This window comes from Ruditapes philippinarum, unplaced genomic scaffold, assembly GCF_026571515.1.
Source record: "Ruditapes philippinarum isolate M1 unplaced genomic scaffold, ASM2657151v2 ctg667_1_1_1_1, whole genome shotgun sequence".
NCBI lineage: Eukaryota > Metazoa > Mollusca > Bivalvia > Venerida > Veneridae > Ruditapes > Ruditapes philippinarum.
The window spans coordinates 248,095-266,253 of record NW_026859933.1 but is presented as its reverse complement, the minus strand read 5'-3'; the positions used below and the strand labels follow the sequence as shown (position 1 = coordinate 266,253).

Below are 18,159 nucleotides of genomic sequence, written 5' to 3'. Positions count from 1 at the left end.
TATATATTTCAGAAGTCACTTTCGTATTTTCTATGTGAGCGAAAGGAAGATTGCTTAACTTGTACATGTATGTAGAAATTATGTAAAAAATGAGGTAAAAATCATCCTAATGATTATTTTTGAAAATAAATATTATATATTTCTGATAATATATGTCTACAAACTGCAATTTTATTATAATTTCAATTAAAACTCTATATTTAATATTTTACAAGTCACTTTCGTATTTTTCAAAGTGAGAGAAAGGAAGATCTCAGAACTTGTGTATAGAAATTATGCAAATAAATGGCGATTAAATCATCATACTACGACATAGTGATTATTTTTTGAAAAGAAATGTTACAAGTTGCTAATAATATACGTCTACAAACAGAAAATTCACTGTAAAATTCTATTAAAAAACGGTACAATTCAAATTTTAAAAGTCACTTTCGCTCACTTTCGTCAAAAATCTCACTTTCGTATTTTAGGCATACCGTATGTGTACTTCCGGTGTTTTACCGAAAGGTCACTTTCAGATTACAAAACTGGTGGTTTCATCATAAAGTGACACCTAAAAGGAGGAAAATGGAACGAACTCACCCTAAACGTCCACTGTCGGGTCGGTGTGGCTGTTATAACCTCTAAGCTAGATAGCTGTCACACACACAAGTCCGTTTCATTTGTCACGGTATCAATCTGAAAATGTTAAGAAATTATAATCACACTAAATATAAAAAAAAGAAAATAATTAAAAGTGATACAAAATTTAACTACCTTTAAGTAAACTAAATTTTTAATTGTAAATAAAACTTTTTACTTAAAATAAAAACCAAAATTTCTAGTGTTAGCTATATAACCTAGCTGCAGTAAAATGAGTGTGGTTTGTTTCAAATAACAACTCTAGTCAACCGGTATCCAATCACGTCGAGGTCACCAAATGTCACAATAGGGACTACGATGGGATATTTATAAATGAAAAATGATTGTATATGATAAACTACTATGATAAGTCACTGCACAAACAAACACTATCAACGTATCTCAGTCTATTTCTCCCGTAAAGTTTCTGTCATGATGTATCAATAAAGTGGTGGCGTTGTTAAACAAAATTCGTCACAATGGCGGGCGTCTTGTATAAAATCTTATCAAGCGTAACTGTACTTCCTACAGTGTTGGCACAGTTGATAGGATCCTGAACAAGGGCATGCGTCACCCTTTAGCCATGGACATACGTGTGGAGGGCCCGTGTCATCTTCGGGTGTGTCCTCAAATAAGAAGCTACAAAGTATAAAACATGGTAAGTTCCATGATAATCAAACATAAGGGTATAATAAAGTCCCTTGGAAAAGACTCGACCTTTGTCGGTTTCCAATAAAATAACGTGCTTCTTTGAATAAACAAAATGTCCACTATAGTACACCATACATTCCGTGGAACAAAACTTCAATCACATCCGCATAATACTGCGTTTCAAATATATTCAAATATACGCCACATAATAACCACCAATAAATAAACGTCTTCCAAAATCATGCCACTGAAGATCCTTCTCTAGAGATACGTTAGTTTTGATACGTTGTATTTACTTATAACAAAAACTGATGATAAATGAAATGAAGTAAGATGATAACGTAAATTAAATTGATTGAAACAAATCATTACGATACTGCAGCATTTTACATAAAGTTACACATATACGGTAGAACCATAATAAATTATTAATGAATAGATATATATAGATCTATAAAATATTCATGGCTCCTATACAATTACAATATAATTAAAACTTCAATTAACATACATCAATTAACATGTCTCGGTATAAATTTGCAATAGCGAAACACTAGAATAAAAAGAGCTTTTAAAATTTTAATCTGCAAAAATTTAGAAAATTTAGAAAACAATAAATTACTGCCAAAATTATAACTAAACCTGAATCAAATAAACTATAATTCTAATAGAAAATAGTATTTTACGAAATAGCAAAAATTTATGAAACAAAATCACTAGAAAATTAAATTTACCTTGTACAAGCTGTAAATTTATGACAAATAAAATTTGTCTGTCACCGTCATAGTGACCTGTATAACGTCCAGTGCATTGCAATATGTCACTTAAAATTTAGTCCATATATAGCAAACTACTGAGTACTGAGCGGGAAAACGGATCGTGCAAAACATGAAAAATCGATTTGCACGAAATAAAGCTGGGACGGCGGGAAAAATAGTTATGTTAAATAAAGGCCCGTCTTTCAAATACAGACATAATACATATATTTGGTTCATAAAACAAAAATGTAACTTTCTTATTACTGAAAGGATTTTTGTGAAATAAACGGCAAAATGTTTAAATTGAGACATGGAAATTTATGCAAACCATAAAAATACTCTAAATAATAATTTCACCCGAAAACTCTAAATTAAACAAAAGATGATGCAATCTCACATCAATGAATATAGAGTAAAAATGAGGTTCGGCGTGAAAATATAATGCAATATTTTACAAACGTACTTTCACTTTGTGACATTTACGCCCCCCTTTAAATAAGAAAATTGATAAATTTTCTTTAAATACAACAAAGTGAAAACGACAAATTATTTACTCAATTAAGAGAGTCTAGGCTTACTGCTAGACCGTCCAAGTGTTTCATATGTTTTGAAAAATTGGAATGTTTAGGTCATATGATAGGAGGTAGTAAGTCCATTGAACCTGTTCTCAGTAAGGTCAAGGCAATTCAGGAGACCGAGAGACCCACGACTAAGCGAGGAGTCCGGCAATTTTTAGGGGTTGTGTCTTGGTACCGGAAGTTCATCCCTAACTTTGCCGCCATTGCTGTTCCGTTGACCGATTTGACAAAAAAGTTTCAACCAAATCGTATTGAATGGGGTGAAAGTCAGGAAAAGGCTTTTCAGACTCTTAAGGCTAGTTTGACCGGTCCGCCCATTTTGAAATTACCAGATTTAGACAAGATATTTATTCTCAGAGTTGATGCTTCTGATTGTGGATTAGGATCTGTATTACTTCAAGAACAAGGTGAGGAGAAATTTCCAGTAGCTTATGCCAGTAGAAAGATGTTACCAAGAGAACAGAAGTATAAGTAAATCAGTATCGGTTGAATGGCCTCCCTTTACTAAAGACATAAGTAAATCAGTATCGGTTGAATGGCCTCCCTTTACTAAAGACATAAGTAAATCAGTATCGGTTGAATGGCCTCCCTTTACTTAAGACATAAGTAAATCAGTATCGGTTGAATGGCCTCCCTTTACTTAAGACATAAGTAAATCAGTATCGGTTGAATGGCCGCCCTTTACTAAAGACATAAGTAAATCAGTATCCGCTAAATACAGACATAAGTAAATCAGTATCGGCTGAATGCCCTCTCTTTACTTATGACATAAGTAAATTAGTATCGGTTGAATGCCCTCCCTTTTCTAAAGACATTAGTAAATCAGTATCGGTTAAAGACTCTGCCTTACTAGAGGCATCAGTAAATCAGTTTCGGTTGAATGGCCCTCCTTTACTAAAGACATAAGTAAATCAGTATCGGCTGAATGCCCTACCTTTACTAAAGACATAAGTAAATCAGTTTCGGTTGAATGGCCCTCCTTTACTAAAAACATAAGTAAATCAGTATCGGCTGAATCGATACGGATTTACTTATGTCTTTAGTAAAGGGAGAACCTTCAACCGATACTGATTGACTTATGTCTTTAGTAAAGAGAGAACCTTCAACCGATACTGATTTACTTATGTCTTTAGTAAAGGGATGGCATTGAATGCGTACCTTTATTAAAGACATAAGTAAATCAGTATCATTTGAATGCCCTACCTTTACTAAAGACATAAGTAAATCAGTATCGGTTGAATGTCCTACCTTCACTAAAGACATAAGTAAATCAGTATCAGTTGAATGTCCTCCCTTTTCTAAAGACATTAGTAAATCAGTATCGGTTAAAGACTCTACCCTACTAGAGGCATAAGTAAATCAGTTTCGGTTGAATGGCCCTCCTTTACTAAAGACATAAGTAAATCAGTATCGGCTGAATGCCCTCCCTTTACTAAAGACATAAGTAAATCAGTTTCGGTTGAATGTCCTACCTTCACTAAAGACATAAGTAAATCAGTATCGTTTGAAAGCCCTCCCTTTTTAAAGACATTAGTAAATCAGTATATATCGGTTAAAGACTCTCCTTTACTAGAGACATAAGTAAATAGATTATACATATCGGTTGAAAGTCCACGTAAGTAAATCAGTTTCGGTTGAAGGCTCTCCCTTTAAAACTCCTTTAACTAGAGACATCGGTATCGGTTATAGGCTCGGTTATAGGCTTTCTTAACTAGAAACATTGCTTGTAGGTTCACCCAATACTAGAGATATAAGAAAATAAGTATCGGTTGCAATCGCCACCGCCTATAAATCGGCATCTGTTGTAGACACATAACATGCATAAGCTAATCAGTATCGGTTTATGATCTTCATTTACGAGAGATATAATTAAATCGTTTACGTCCAGGAGATGATTTAATACCACAGACATAATTACTGTCGGAAATGTACTTAATTTTGATTGTTCCGTCGACAAATAGTCAAAATATTATTATTATTTAATCACAATCAAAAAAATGAAATGGTGATATCCAAAAAAAAAAAAATGTGCAACCCTGATGAACGTTATCCGGAATTAACAATTTTGATTAGAAATGCCAAAACGGCAGCTGGAGAAACCCAAGTCACTTACTTTTTTCCTAGATATAAACAACGATCACAAGTGTTAGGCTTCTATCTACAAGAAAAGTTTGAAATGAATACATTATAGTCATATTAATATGTCTGCGCTATATACTAGTAAACGGAAACATAAAATATATTAGAGAAATTTAGTGATCGTTGTTTTAACGAGCGAGCAGACAGTCCAATCTCTCAACAGATGTTCAAAAATATATGACTTAGTGAATAAAAAAAACACAATTAAAATACCAATGATGTAAAACCCTCAATTGCTAACAATTGTCACATTTACATTGTTCGTACGTTTTTCGTAAAAACAAGCAAAAGCGATCCTCTCATTATAACATGAGCCGCGTCACGACAAAACCAACATAATGGGTTTGCGACCAGCATGGATCCAGACCAGCCTGCGCATCCGCGAGGTCTGATCAGGATCTATGCTATCAGTTTCTCTACTTGTTATAGAGTTTGTAAGCGAACAGCGCGGATGCACAGGCTGGTCTGGATCTATGCTGGTCGCAAACGCACTATGTTGGTTTTGTCGTGACGCGGCTCACATTATTTTCAGTAATAATCAGACTTATTTTCAGTAATAATCATGTCCATTATTACAAGTGGAGATAAAGAAAGGTAACTCTACATGCCTTGCTAAATTACTACGTATTGAATATGCACTAGTATTGTCCCATTAATTAGAATGGGATCACTTTGGTATACTATAAGCTAGCTCCTGGGCGGGATTTGTAACAATAGCGGTTAGGGGCAATTAATTCAAAGACAACGATCATTCGACCACGGAGTCTTTCGTGATATTAAAGCATAATGTGTTTTCACTTGAAATTAATGGTACTATCTTCAGCACCCAGTTTATTAAATTTGATACTTTTGCCTACCAGAACATTATATCTTATACATAATTATCATATCTTCATTGTTAAGCAAGTATTTTAACCTTGACAAATTATTCCTTACTTCAATACATGTGCCTAATAATAACAAACCACCTTTCCAAAAATGAAGTAAAACCCACGATCCCTATGTATTGCAGCAGATACATTATCGCTTCACGTATACATATGTTCACGAAATAATTGTCATTTCATAGTAGTGTAGCAGGAATCGTTAAATTCTTTAACTAGCATAATCTCAATTTAAGTATAATTATATATAAACAAGAAATAAATTTGATATTTTGGTTGAGAAACATGTTATATAAAATCTACTTTTCAATAAAATGTTAGACGCTGAAATGCCTGTGTTTTCATATTTTGAATTGGCAATTTAATCCTAAATGAACCTGGGAAAATAACTAGGACGTGAATTGTGATTACTGAATGCTCGTTTGACCGTCTTATTACAGTAGTATTTTATTTTGTGTGTCTATCACAATGTTTTCTGGTTTATGACTTAGAACAAAACGCTTGCATGACCAAACATATTTTCTATTACAGTAACTGTTATAAGATGCAATGGTTGATTTCGCTTCTACATCTTTATGTCATATATCTTGTAATTACTAATGTATACTATCTTTGTATAATATTACAGTGTAAATAATACTTTCCTCACATCAACAGTAACTTTATATTCTGTTTAGTTTAAGAGTAACGTTATATATAATATTAATATACAATATGGGCGAGTCACTATATCAAAATGAAAGGGAACAGTTTCAAGGTCTAGGTTACAATATAGCATATGAGAGTAATGTTTATATAACTTGACAAAGCACGGTTTTATGGAGCACGTTTATTTCATTTAAAGAAAACATTTCATACACTTAAATTTAGTTATATTCAACATGCGTAACGCCGTAAGTATATTTCACCAAGACCGTCACAATGTATCAAGAATATGTGTATAATATGAAACGTTATATATAAATATATCTACTGGAATACTAGTAGTCATTGAAACTTAGGATATCATATAAATTAATGCACATTTGTCCCTATTGTCTGTCAACTCATAAATGAAGCATTCCTGTCGATGTGGTCAAATGACACAGAGGTTCCACGTTCGTATATTTTTAATAATAACATCTGCAAGTCAATAAGTTTTCAGTTTTGACGGCTTCTACATGTATGCATCATAGTATCTCTATAGGCGCACTCTTCAAAGAAAGTCCTCCTGTATAGTTTTCACAGATGGTTGGAAAGAAAGCAAGGTTTCTGAAATAATAAAATAGAAATACATTAGATCTATATCCGAGTTCTTAAACGAAAAAAAAATACCAGATTTACTTTAATGTAAATTCTCAGCTGACTTCCATGATTTAACTGTTTAAAATGTGCGCAATGCTAAGACCTATCTCTTAGGTATGTCTGTTATGTTAAAACATAGAATATTATTCGAATCTCATTTTTATTACTTTCTGCATATGTGCATTTATACATTTAAGGTCTTTGCAATTTACTGCACGTTTCTATCTGGATAATGGCAAGGGTAGAAATAATTTAAGAATAATTGAAAGGAGTAGATCTAGGCCTAATAATTTTAAACTAGCGTTAGACATGTACATCCATTGATAATTGTAAATTGACATGTTACCTTTACTATCAATTTTGAGTGTCTGTTTAGAGTTCAACTTGGTATTTCTATGATGACTTCTTTTCTATTTGATGCCTGAACACAAAACATCTTCAACATTCGTTCTTCAGACGACATTACATCCGGGTTTCTGATTAAGAAGCAGCTATAATCTCGGGTATTACTCTGCTTTCTCTCAAGTGGTGCGTGCGCACTTCTGACGTTGTCTGTGACGTTAGATTTCGATGAAAAGTACTTGGCTTCATACACTTGAAACATTTCAACAAAAGAAGAAACGGATTCAACCTGAGAACAAAAAAATCTCTAGATCTACAAGGCGGATCTGTCATGACAAAATGTAAACAAATATGTCCTTGAAACTATTTTCACGGATGTATTTACATACTGGTATCGAAGCAGTATCCGTCGGCTAGTAGTATCCGACAATACGGTTATTTTCGTTTACTGCAACTCTTCAAAATTGAAGGTGAGTTTTTTTGAGAACGATATCATTAAAGGAAAACGTTCGACAGAATTTCTTCAATCTAAATTAAACATTTAATATATCGTTCTCACCTTTATATTTTACAAGCAGGTGTGTTTACATTTTTCGCATGAGGGATTTCACGTGCTACTATTGCGCATGCGCAAAGGATAACTCCATTAGGCACAAATTAAGATAAGTTTCCCCCCTTTGCCGGCGAATACAGACGACTTTTCAAAAGTTGCCAATAATCATTCAAAATTCATAATAATCAATAAATATAAGCTAGAACTATGTGTTGTTATCATTTTTAATCAACAGATCTTGAAATAAAAGCGAAAATGACAGAAAACGGGAAACCCGCGGCACAATTTTTCTAACCAAGGGAAGCAACACTGTTTATTATAGTCTAATTACTCTAACAGTAGGTTGTTTCCCGTATAAAAGGCTATTTTTATTTTGGGGCACCTTATGGGGTGTTTAGGAGAATAATTACGAATTAATGAACGCAATTCAGTTACAGTACACTCGTGAAAACTCTGTAGATGTCATATTAAATCTAATGGATTTCTGAATATTTACTATTAAAACCCAAAATAAATCAATATAATTTACCTAAAGAGGTCGTCAAAAAGTCTTATCATAAAATAAAACTCGATACCGATTTATAAACCCTCAAAATAAACGATTAAAAAATGTGACGGAAACTGCTTCTGTAGCGGATCAAATACGGCTAATTTACACACCCCGTTGGAGCCCCTTTTGTGATGCGCATGTCTAATTCAGGAATCCGGTTTTTATTTACAATAACAATGCATGACCTGTATTAAGTCGTATCAAAAGTTTATTTAAATCGGAGACGTTGTTTTTGAGAAATTTTTTATTATCCCCATATTTTTAACGGAAACTGCTTCGATACCAGTAGATCTAGTTGATCCGTGTAACGGTTTTAAATACATCCTGATGAGTTAACTGATTAATCTTTAAAATAAGGTGTCAGGCATGAATTTATGTATTCAACTAAAAAAAGCTGACTATTCGGTACGAAGTTGTTACAATAACGCTCACTAGATCTACTCAGACTACTGTATAGAATAATATCTTTCACGCTATCTATACAAAGACAAACAATTCTCTAATTATAAACAAAAAGATATATAAAAAGTCTACAGAACTTTTTGCTATTTATGCGATATCAAAATAATTTCAAAATGTATTAAATGGATACTGTAGGTCTATATACATTTTCATTGTGCACAGAGTCAGTGGCTACTGTACATATAGTAAAAAGAGAAATCTACTGTACAGTAGAGCTACATTAAAACATTTTCACTGTACATGAGGCTTTACAGTATAAATATTTTAAACAGAAATATAGATGTACAACAAGATAAACAAGTTCACTGCATACCTTTAAAACGGGTATATCGCACTCCCTGCAGTAAGCTTCCATAAGGGTGTGTTGTATCCCTGAGGGAACATTCTGCGAATATACTTCCGGTAGGATACACATCATGACGTCATCAGGTTCTCTGAAATTCAACAATCATGACTACTTAACATTGATTCTCCACTAAACGTGCAAATTAGAAAATAGTCTGTCCCTCGAGTATATTTAGTTGCACTGCAGTTGAAAAATACTTTTTGGGCATTCTATTGCTTCATTACATGGTCATGTATGTAAAGCATTCAAATTAATGACTTAGTCTGTTGGATTTTTACGAGTTTTCTAGGAAATAAAATGTTGAAAAACAGAAAAGAAACATATAAAGATTTACTGTTTTATTTCCTGGAATAAATAGCCTATATGTTGATATCTTTTTGGTTTGCAAAATTTGCATAAAAATAAAATGTAAAGGACTGTATTTAAACATCTGGTAACGTATCTGTTTAGAAAAAGATTTGAATACTGTTTAATATATATAACTAAATCTTCAACAAAACTTTGGTTTAAATAAGTAATATATGGTTAGGCAATATATAACAGCACTGTAACTTAATGAAAAAAACAAACATATTGAAGTATTTTTAAATGAATGCCCGTTAGTTTCTAAATTTTAGTCAGGGTCGTATAAAGATTTTCTGTCTATGGTAGGGATGGACTAATTGGATATAACTCAAAATCTTGGAGGTGCACATATATATATGGATTGATTATTACTAAGTTGGTTTTCTTTAAGCAGTACCATTGTTTCTGATATAATTTTGTTAAATGTAGATAAGCATATACATGTAGGTTTACTCATATCACCAAGTATGAAAAAATCATAGATCGAGATTGTACCAGTATATAAAGAAAAAGTATATAGAAAAAATAAAGACAATTGAACAGCAGATGAACCAAAAAAAAACAACGTAATACGGAAAGTCAATTCACACAACTCACATTAATATAGCTGTTACATATTCTAATAGATGAGTGTCTTTATTTAAATGTTCTTAATAAGTTCAATCTGTTTCTTAAAGTCACGATGTAATTTGACTATTTGAAGCTACACATAAACCAATAAAACCTAAAAAACTGGAGATGATATTGTGTGTTCTGTTTAATATTAAAAGTACTGGTTCAGACATATTATTTATTGGTCAGTTGTTTAAAAAACTTTATGAATATCTATCTACGTGTTCAGGGTTTTTCATAATTTTGTTCATAGTAGAACTGTGAAACAGATACGTTACTATGATTTAATATTCCTTTCCACTTAGCGGAATAAATTTATACTGTTAAGTAAATCCGAGCTACATTGTGTCAATAGATAAGTATGGAACATCAGTATTTTTATTGACCTAAAATGCTTTTATAAGTAAATAATGTATTTGGAATAAACAAGTCTGATTAATAAGTAACATTTTCATCAGCTTCAGTTCACAAGCTATTCATAGACGTAGTTTTTTTTTAAAATGCATATCGATGCATAATATGTTGTAATATATACTGGTGCTATATTGCTGAAAGAATGATAGTAAATTTCCAAATCGTGTATATTCATGCTAATTATTTTTATCTAGTCTCTGAAAGCAATTGGAAAAATGGTAACGTATCTGTTTTTGCACAAATCTCGAATTCTTGGTAACTTAATGTCAGGATATATTACAAGTTTTTTGGTGAAATGTTAAAAGAACCAGTATGTGTTCAATGTTATACATGAGTTAAACCAACAAAAAAAGGTGTTTTGGTAACTATTCGCAAATGTCAATTACTCACTATTACACACAGCCTAATTTGAATGTTTAGTGGAGAATCAATGTTAAGACGTGTGCACAGTAAACGCTTTTTCTAGTAAATGCTATATATATAACAATCTTACAGCTTGCCTGACATGTGACTGTCTATTTATGATACATATAGAACTCTATAAATATCATTTGTTTCTGACAAAAGGAGAAAAAATATAATATGGGTCATAGATCTAGGCCTTCTTGCAAAATTATAATCTTACGTTTCAAGTTGTCGTGCACATTCGACGGCCCCGCACGTGAGTCGATGTTCCAAACAAGAACTAGACAAAACTGCTCGAACTGCTTTACCAATGTCTTTGAGATAATTCCTGAAATTAAAAACGTGGACTGCATGTCTAAAATTATTATCTAACATGCAATGTCAAACATTCAGATTTCACGTGCTAGATATATTTACTGAGAATCCGAGCACTTTTAGCGTTATCGGAGGAAGGATATAATAAACTCCCAACTATGAGGAATATCGGACTTTTAGAACGTCCCGGTACAGGTTAAGCAAGTATACTGGATGCATGTCAAAAATATTGTCATTTTAAAAACCTAAAGGAACGTGTAGAATGATTGCACTCTACAGTATGTGATATCAATCACACAACATGAACAACAACAACAACAACAACAAAACCACAACGAATTTGGTTGCATGTGGATCTTATGAGAACCCGCGTGTTTTTCAATACTGCCACATGTTTATATCAAAATAATTATTTACTCCTGTACCTAGAATAATAGTACTTAGCATACTATGCACCCTGCACTGAACTTTAACACACCGTATTACCGGCGGCAGTGATGGCAGATCACTGCAGTGATGGCAGATATCTGAAAATTACCGATCGATACAGGTAGGTTATAAATTTGGTTGGTTTAATTATATTACACAAATACGGCCCATTTCGTTGCTATAAAACTATTGTCCATTGAATGGAGATACTGTAAGGTAATTTTGGACTCGTTTTTTCCTGTTTTCAGACTATTTTGAGCAGGTTAAAAGTGAAAGCCTTAGAAAAATCCGTGAAAATGTCTGTTTTCTGTTCAAAATATCTCAAGTTTTAAGTAAATGGCAGGATTTCCTGTTATCAATATAGACGTTCATCCATTGGGGTCACGCAAGCCAAATATCTACCACGTGAGTCTTTTCTTGAAAGTTTTACAGACGCTCAATCTTGTCCTGTCGAAGAAAAAATGCTGCCGTTGTAGGCAGATACATATTATAAATGCTGCCGTCGATGGCAGAAATACCATGAAAGTGGCTAACATTCTGACAGAAAATCAAGTTCAATCTTTTATCAATTCCTCTTTTCTTTGCGTCCTTTTAGTCAGAATTGAGACGTTAAACTATCATTTCTAATATTTTCTCAAGATAGAAAAGTTATTAACCCATTACCCCATGAGCATCTTGTGAAAAATGGCTGTTTTCATTGAAAGGTCTCCCGTTACAAGTTCAAGTTGCTATAAAACTATAAAACTGATTCAAAACTAATCAAACTTGGCACAAATGTTGACTGGACCATTGCCTTTGTAACAACATGTTCAGTCTGAAATTTCCTGTTACCATAGCCACTAGGGGTCATCTCAAAATTGCCAAAAATCACTATTTTGCGTTGATTTTTTTTCCATCAAAATTGATTTCAAAGTGCTGCCACTTCTCAATGGATTGAGATAGAGTCAAAGGCTTTTCAGCATTGGTTACACGTTACCTTATGATGATGACCTGGGGCCATTTTTAGCCTCCCACAAGTCCAAAGTTTTCTTGGCGATGAGGGCTCAGCCCCCCTCCAAACCCCCCCCCCCCAAACAGAAGGGGGCACATCCCCCTTCTGGCAACCCCTGATGTATCTTTTGGATGGGGTGGGGGGCCGCGCCGAAAAAGTGGTCAATTTTTTAAACAACATTTATCAAACAAAAACAAGTGTTTGGGGCCTAAATAAGGCATTTTTTCACCATTTGAGAAGCAAAAACGGAGGGGGGGGGGGTGAAAAAGGCGTAGAAAGGCGTATATATCTGGTAATGGGTTAATTAACAGAAAATGATGAAAAAAAAAACGAAATTACCCAAAAACGCGTTTTTCCATGTTAAAACATGGCCTCACATATAATTTTGAAGAAAAATTGCTGTTTTGTAGATTTTTTGATTTTTTTCATTAATGCGGTATGTGCATCGAAAAAAAGCTAATTAGCAACATGCAGTTACAATACAAAAAGTTATGATTTAGTACCACAAAATTTCACTATAAATAGAGAAATGAACATGAAAAACTTCATTTTTCTATATTCATGCATGTGTGTTTGATCTGTTGTGTCTGTCAGTTACATGCATACAATACTATATGTATCTTAAGTTTAGCAGCGCACTCCCTTTTTAAGACATAACGCCAATTGCATATTAATACAGCAAGTAACTTCTGTAAGTGGACATTCATTTGCTAGCATATGACATTATTTTCTCGAGGTAATGATGTTCATCGCTTTATGACAAATAAAGGCTGAAATTTACTTAATCGGCGCAGATTATAAATTATTAAATTGATGTAATAAAGGGGAGACTATTAACCTCGCAACTGGCATCAGTGTATCATAAAACAAGTAATAGAAAGAGCACCGAAACACGAGGCTATCTGATTTGTACGAGGGGGCGTAGCCCCCCGAGTATAAATCAGATTGCCGAGTGTTTTAGTGTTCTTTCTCTTTTGTATCATAGTCAAACATAAAAACACATTCCCTGCTGTCACAATATGAAACCCCGGGAAAAAGTAACCAATGAACGAACATCTGAATATGATATTTCTATCGCTTTCCCTTTCTCTTCCGTCACAATATGTAAACCCCAGCAAAAATGAACCAATCAATGGGCACGCTCTGTAGAGTGCGGGTAACTAATACCCGCACTCCAGTTAACGCACTGTACATGTATATGTATACGATTTAACTCTGACACATTTTCAACAGAAAAGTCCCCAAACTATGATACAATGTATGTTAATGTAAAATGGAAAGATAATATTATTGACAGTTCAAATATTTTCCTATATTATCAAGTTCTTGAAAAACACGACAACGTGGATTCATTTCTTTAAATTTTCATGTTTGTAATAGCGTTGTAGTTTGCCTTTGAATTACATTTACTATGCTAAACTATTAACAACAGTTCTAGCATCACGTGCTCCCTTTTAACTATATATTTTTTCATTCATTTTAGTTGTAACCATGACAAGTAATAGAAAGAGCACCTAAACACGAGGCTATCTGATTTGTACGAGGGGGCGTAGCCCCCGAGTATTAATCAGATTGACGAGTGTTTTGGTGTTCTTTCTCTTTTGTATCATAGTCAAACATAAAAGCAAGTTCCCTGTTTTCACAATATGAAACCCCGGCAAAAATGAACCAATGAACGAACATCTGAATATGACATTTCTGTCGCTTTCCCTTTCTCTGCCGTCACAATATGTAAACCCCAGCAAAAATGAACCAATCAATGGGCATGCTCTGGAGTGCGGGTAACTAATACCCGCACCCCAGTTAACGCACTGTGCATGTATATGTATACGATTTAACCCTGACACATTTTCAACAGAAAGGTCTCCAAACTATGATACAACTTATAAAGATGAACCTTTCGATGATTCATATCACAAGATGAAAATAAATCCTGTATTTATAGGGAAAAAACTAGAATTTTTTGATTTGTTATATTCTTTTTCTCTTTTTTGACCTTTCAATTCATATGAACAGATCAAGCACACATGCATGAATATAGAAAAATGAAGTTTTTCATGTTCATTTTTCTATTTATAGTGAAATTTTGTCGTACTAAATCATCACTTTTTGTATTGTAACTGCATGTTGCTAAAAAGCTTTTTTCCGATGCACACACCGCATTAATAACTTTTCTATCTTTGAGAAAATATTAGAAATGATAGTTTAACGTCTCAATTCCGACTAAAAGGACGCAAAGAAAAGAGGAATTGATAAAAGATTGAACTTGATTTTCTGTCAGAATGTTAGCCACTTTCGTGGTATTTCTGCCATCGACGGCAGCATTTATAATATGTATCTGCCTACAACGGCAGCATTTTTTCTTCGACCGGACAAGATTGAGCGTCTGTAAAACTTTTCAAGAAAAGACTCACGGGGTAGATATTTGGCTTGCGTGACTTCAATGGATGAACGTCTATATTGATAACAGGAAATCCTGCCATTTACTTAAAACTTGAGATATTTTGAACAGAAAACAGACATTTTCACGGATTTTTCCAAGGCTTTTCACTTTTAACCTGCTCAAAATAGTCTTAAAACAGGAAAACACGAGTCCAAAAATACCTTACAGTATCTCCATTCAATGGACAATAGTTTTATAGCAATGATATGGGCCGTATTTGTGTAATATAATTAAACCAACCAAATTTATAACCTACCTGTACCGATCGGTAATTTTCAGATATCTGCCATCACTGCAGTGATCTGCCATCACTGCCGCCGGTAATACGGTGTGTTTAATCGTGTTTTATAATGCAGTCATGACTTGCATAATTCATGCAATGTTGAACTCTTGCGTTTTAAAACGTGATAGTTTACTTTCTACAATTGTGACGCAGAGCTATAAACAATTACTATTTATTATGGTAGATTTAAGAAATTGATACACCCACATATTATTCATGATTTACCCGGGGGTGTATGTTGTACCGCCTATCACAGGTCAAGCGAAAACATAAATGATTTTAGTAAACAACAAAGTTTTCAGCAGATATTGTGCCTTAACTGTGATCGAATGCCTCCAGCATAAAAAACGAATATCTCTGTTTAAAACCCATGTATGAAGAATGCATGCATATTTGTAACCGACATTATAACATTTTAAGGTTTGCATTCGTATATTTGTATGATTGTTTAATTTTGTTGACTTTTGTCCATTTTAAGCGCATATTTTTATGCAATCATGTTCATTGTAATTACATTATCACGTCATTTATATCTATTCAGCATAAAATGCGTTTTCTATGTGACATATTGTACAATACAGTGATGAAACATAGAAATATCGTGTATCGTACACATATATACGTGTGGATATACACAAATATTCTTAAACGTGAAAAAAGAATCCAACTTACTTTGTTAAGTCCATGCAGACATTGTCTTCTATATCCGACAAAGTCATAATTTCAAGTTTTCAAGTTGATTAAGAGAGAAAACGGTAGTCCACTTGTGTTCCTAGGTAATGATGATTGTTAGTAATAAAACAGTCACGTTTGTAGGTTTAATATTACCTGAGCTTATCACGACTTTTAATCGACGTTAAACAGGTCGCTTTACGCACTTCATTCATGTGTGTGCGTAAATTTGCAAATATCAGCGTTCCTATTGGACGTCCGAATTGTCACGGAAATTACCGGAAATAAGCAGACGACAAATGTTTACGTTAAAAAAGGTTTATTGTCAATAGTCTGAATAGAGCAAGCTGCTATTGCAGATCTTGAAAGAATTAACACGTAGTAAATACATACATACACATATATTTAAAACGTCATTATGGTAAGGAATTTTCACAAACACCATGTGCTTAAAGGTGCTTGCTTGTACGAGTTCAAACTTGTTGGCAAGGAAACGCTACAAAGGTGTGTCTTTTTAAAAGCGCTAGCTAGCGTGAAGTTATCTGAAAGAAAGAGCCTGGCTGGTGATGAAACCGCAAGATGGTCTTTGTGTTCATAAACGAGTTAAGTCATGTCATCTTTAAACAGTAAGGCATGGGAGAACAAAGATCACAAACCCTTTGATTTTCTTTTAAACTTTAAATAGAAATTTGCAATACAGTCTCTTTTGCCCTTTTTCACTATTGTATATTTTGGCCATTATGTAATGTATCGAATGATTCATGTTTGAATTTCTTTGTCTGTTACAAGCTAGTATTACTCCCACACAAATGTACAGGTCAACTTTAATAAAACTAAACATCATATGTTACAATGTTGTAACCTCATTACCTTGGACAAGTCAATCCTCAAGATTTCGTTAATTTCTATAAAGTGAGAAAGATTTTTAAATTTTAAAAGCAACAAACACATGCAAAAAAGTAATATTTTAGCATTTACATACATATTATATTATTAAAAACGCTAATTTAAATTTGCAGTGGCTTTTGACCTTTCGGTACCAAATACAAAACCACCGTTATAGATTTTGATAGTGGATTTTTTATCGGTTGTTTTGTTGTAGTAAGCCTTAGAGTGTTGAATTATTTTTTCCAGGGTTGTGGGAAGATAGGGGTGGGGTGTCCAAACACTGATACTGCCACCTGTGGTCTTCTTCAGCACTTTACAAACAAGGGATGTGACGTAACGTCATTGGGCGGTACAATTCTCTGCAAAGTTAAGACATACGTCATTAAATCACACGCAGATGGGAGGGATGACGCTGTGTCCATTTTTCAAACTGCTCGGAAACTCTTAATTTATCCTTTGAAAATATATCTTAAGGCGTTAACAACGTATTGTATGATAAAACATGTCTGATACCTACTACTGTTTGGTTTTAATGACTAAGATTGTCACCTACCATACACAGTATGATACATGAGATTTGTTCGATCATCTAAAGTTGGGTGTTATATTTCTAACATATGATACTGTGATACAGAAAAGTAACAACCACACATGAGGTATGAAATGTGACTGAAATTCAGCATGGTTAAACATTGTCCACACCCTAAACAAAACCATTCTGTCGTGCGAATAAAAAGGTTTTACATGACGTAAGTTACGCGTTCAATGTACTTCCAGGATAACCTATCATAAATCAAGACATAATGGCTGCGTGATACCTCTCACATTAAACTAACAGTTTTCCCGCAAGACTATATGAATTTATATTGTGCACGGATCATTCAGAATATCCTTCCCGCATCACATCGATGTCACTACACCGTGTATTCCATCTCACCACTTATTACTTTTCGCCCATAAGTACTCTATTAAGTCTATAAAATTATGATATGCATATTTTGCACTCTATAATTGGTTTCTAAAACTCTTGGCATATAGTCTGCTTTACGAAAAAAGAGGTTGTAGAATTTTGCATTACGAATAATAAAATTTACGCCGTTATATTAATATACCTCTCAAAAAGACATTCTTGAACCCTGCTATATTATTCTACGATTGTATTGTTATCAGAATTACTTTGGGAGTTATTTTGTA

General features: G+C 33.6%; 1 protein-coding gene across 2 annotated transcripts in view; it reads right to left on the bottom strand.

Moving 5' to 3' along the window:
- Positions 1-16,313, bottom strand: part of LOC132758327 (ankycorbin-like) — a 35,995-nt gene extending 19,682 nt beyond the window's left edge. Inside the window, exons 1-5 of one of the 2 annotated variants that reach the window (XM_060749914.1) lie at positions 16,078-16,300; positions 11,165-11,272; positions 9,136-9,256; positions 7,262-7,546; positions 6,437-6,882 (exon numbers count right to left, since the gene is read on the bottom strand). In XM_060749914.1, the coding sequence (XP_060605897.1) occupies positions 7,295-7,546; positions 9,136-9,256; positions 11,165-11,272; positions 16,078-16,124 (528 nt within the window). In that variant the 5' untranslated portion in view covers positions 16,125-16,300 and the 3' untranslated portion in view covers positions 6,437-6,882; positions 7,262-7,294. Of the gene's footprint in view, positions 1-6,436; positions 6,883-7,261; positions 7,547-9,135; positions 9,257-11,164; positions 11,273-16,077 lie in introns of those variants that run through there. The other variant, XM_060749906.1, reaches the window with a different exon arrangement.
- Positions 16,314-18,159: the final 1,846 nt, after the last annotated feature.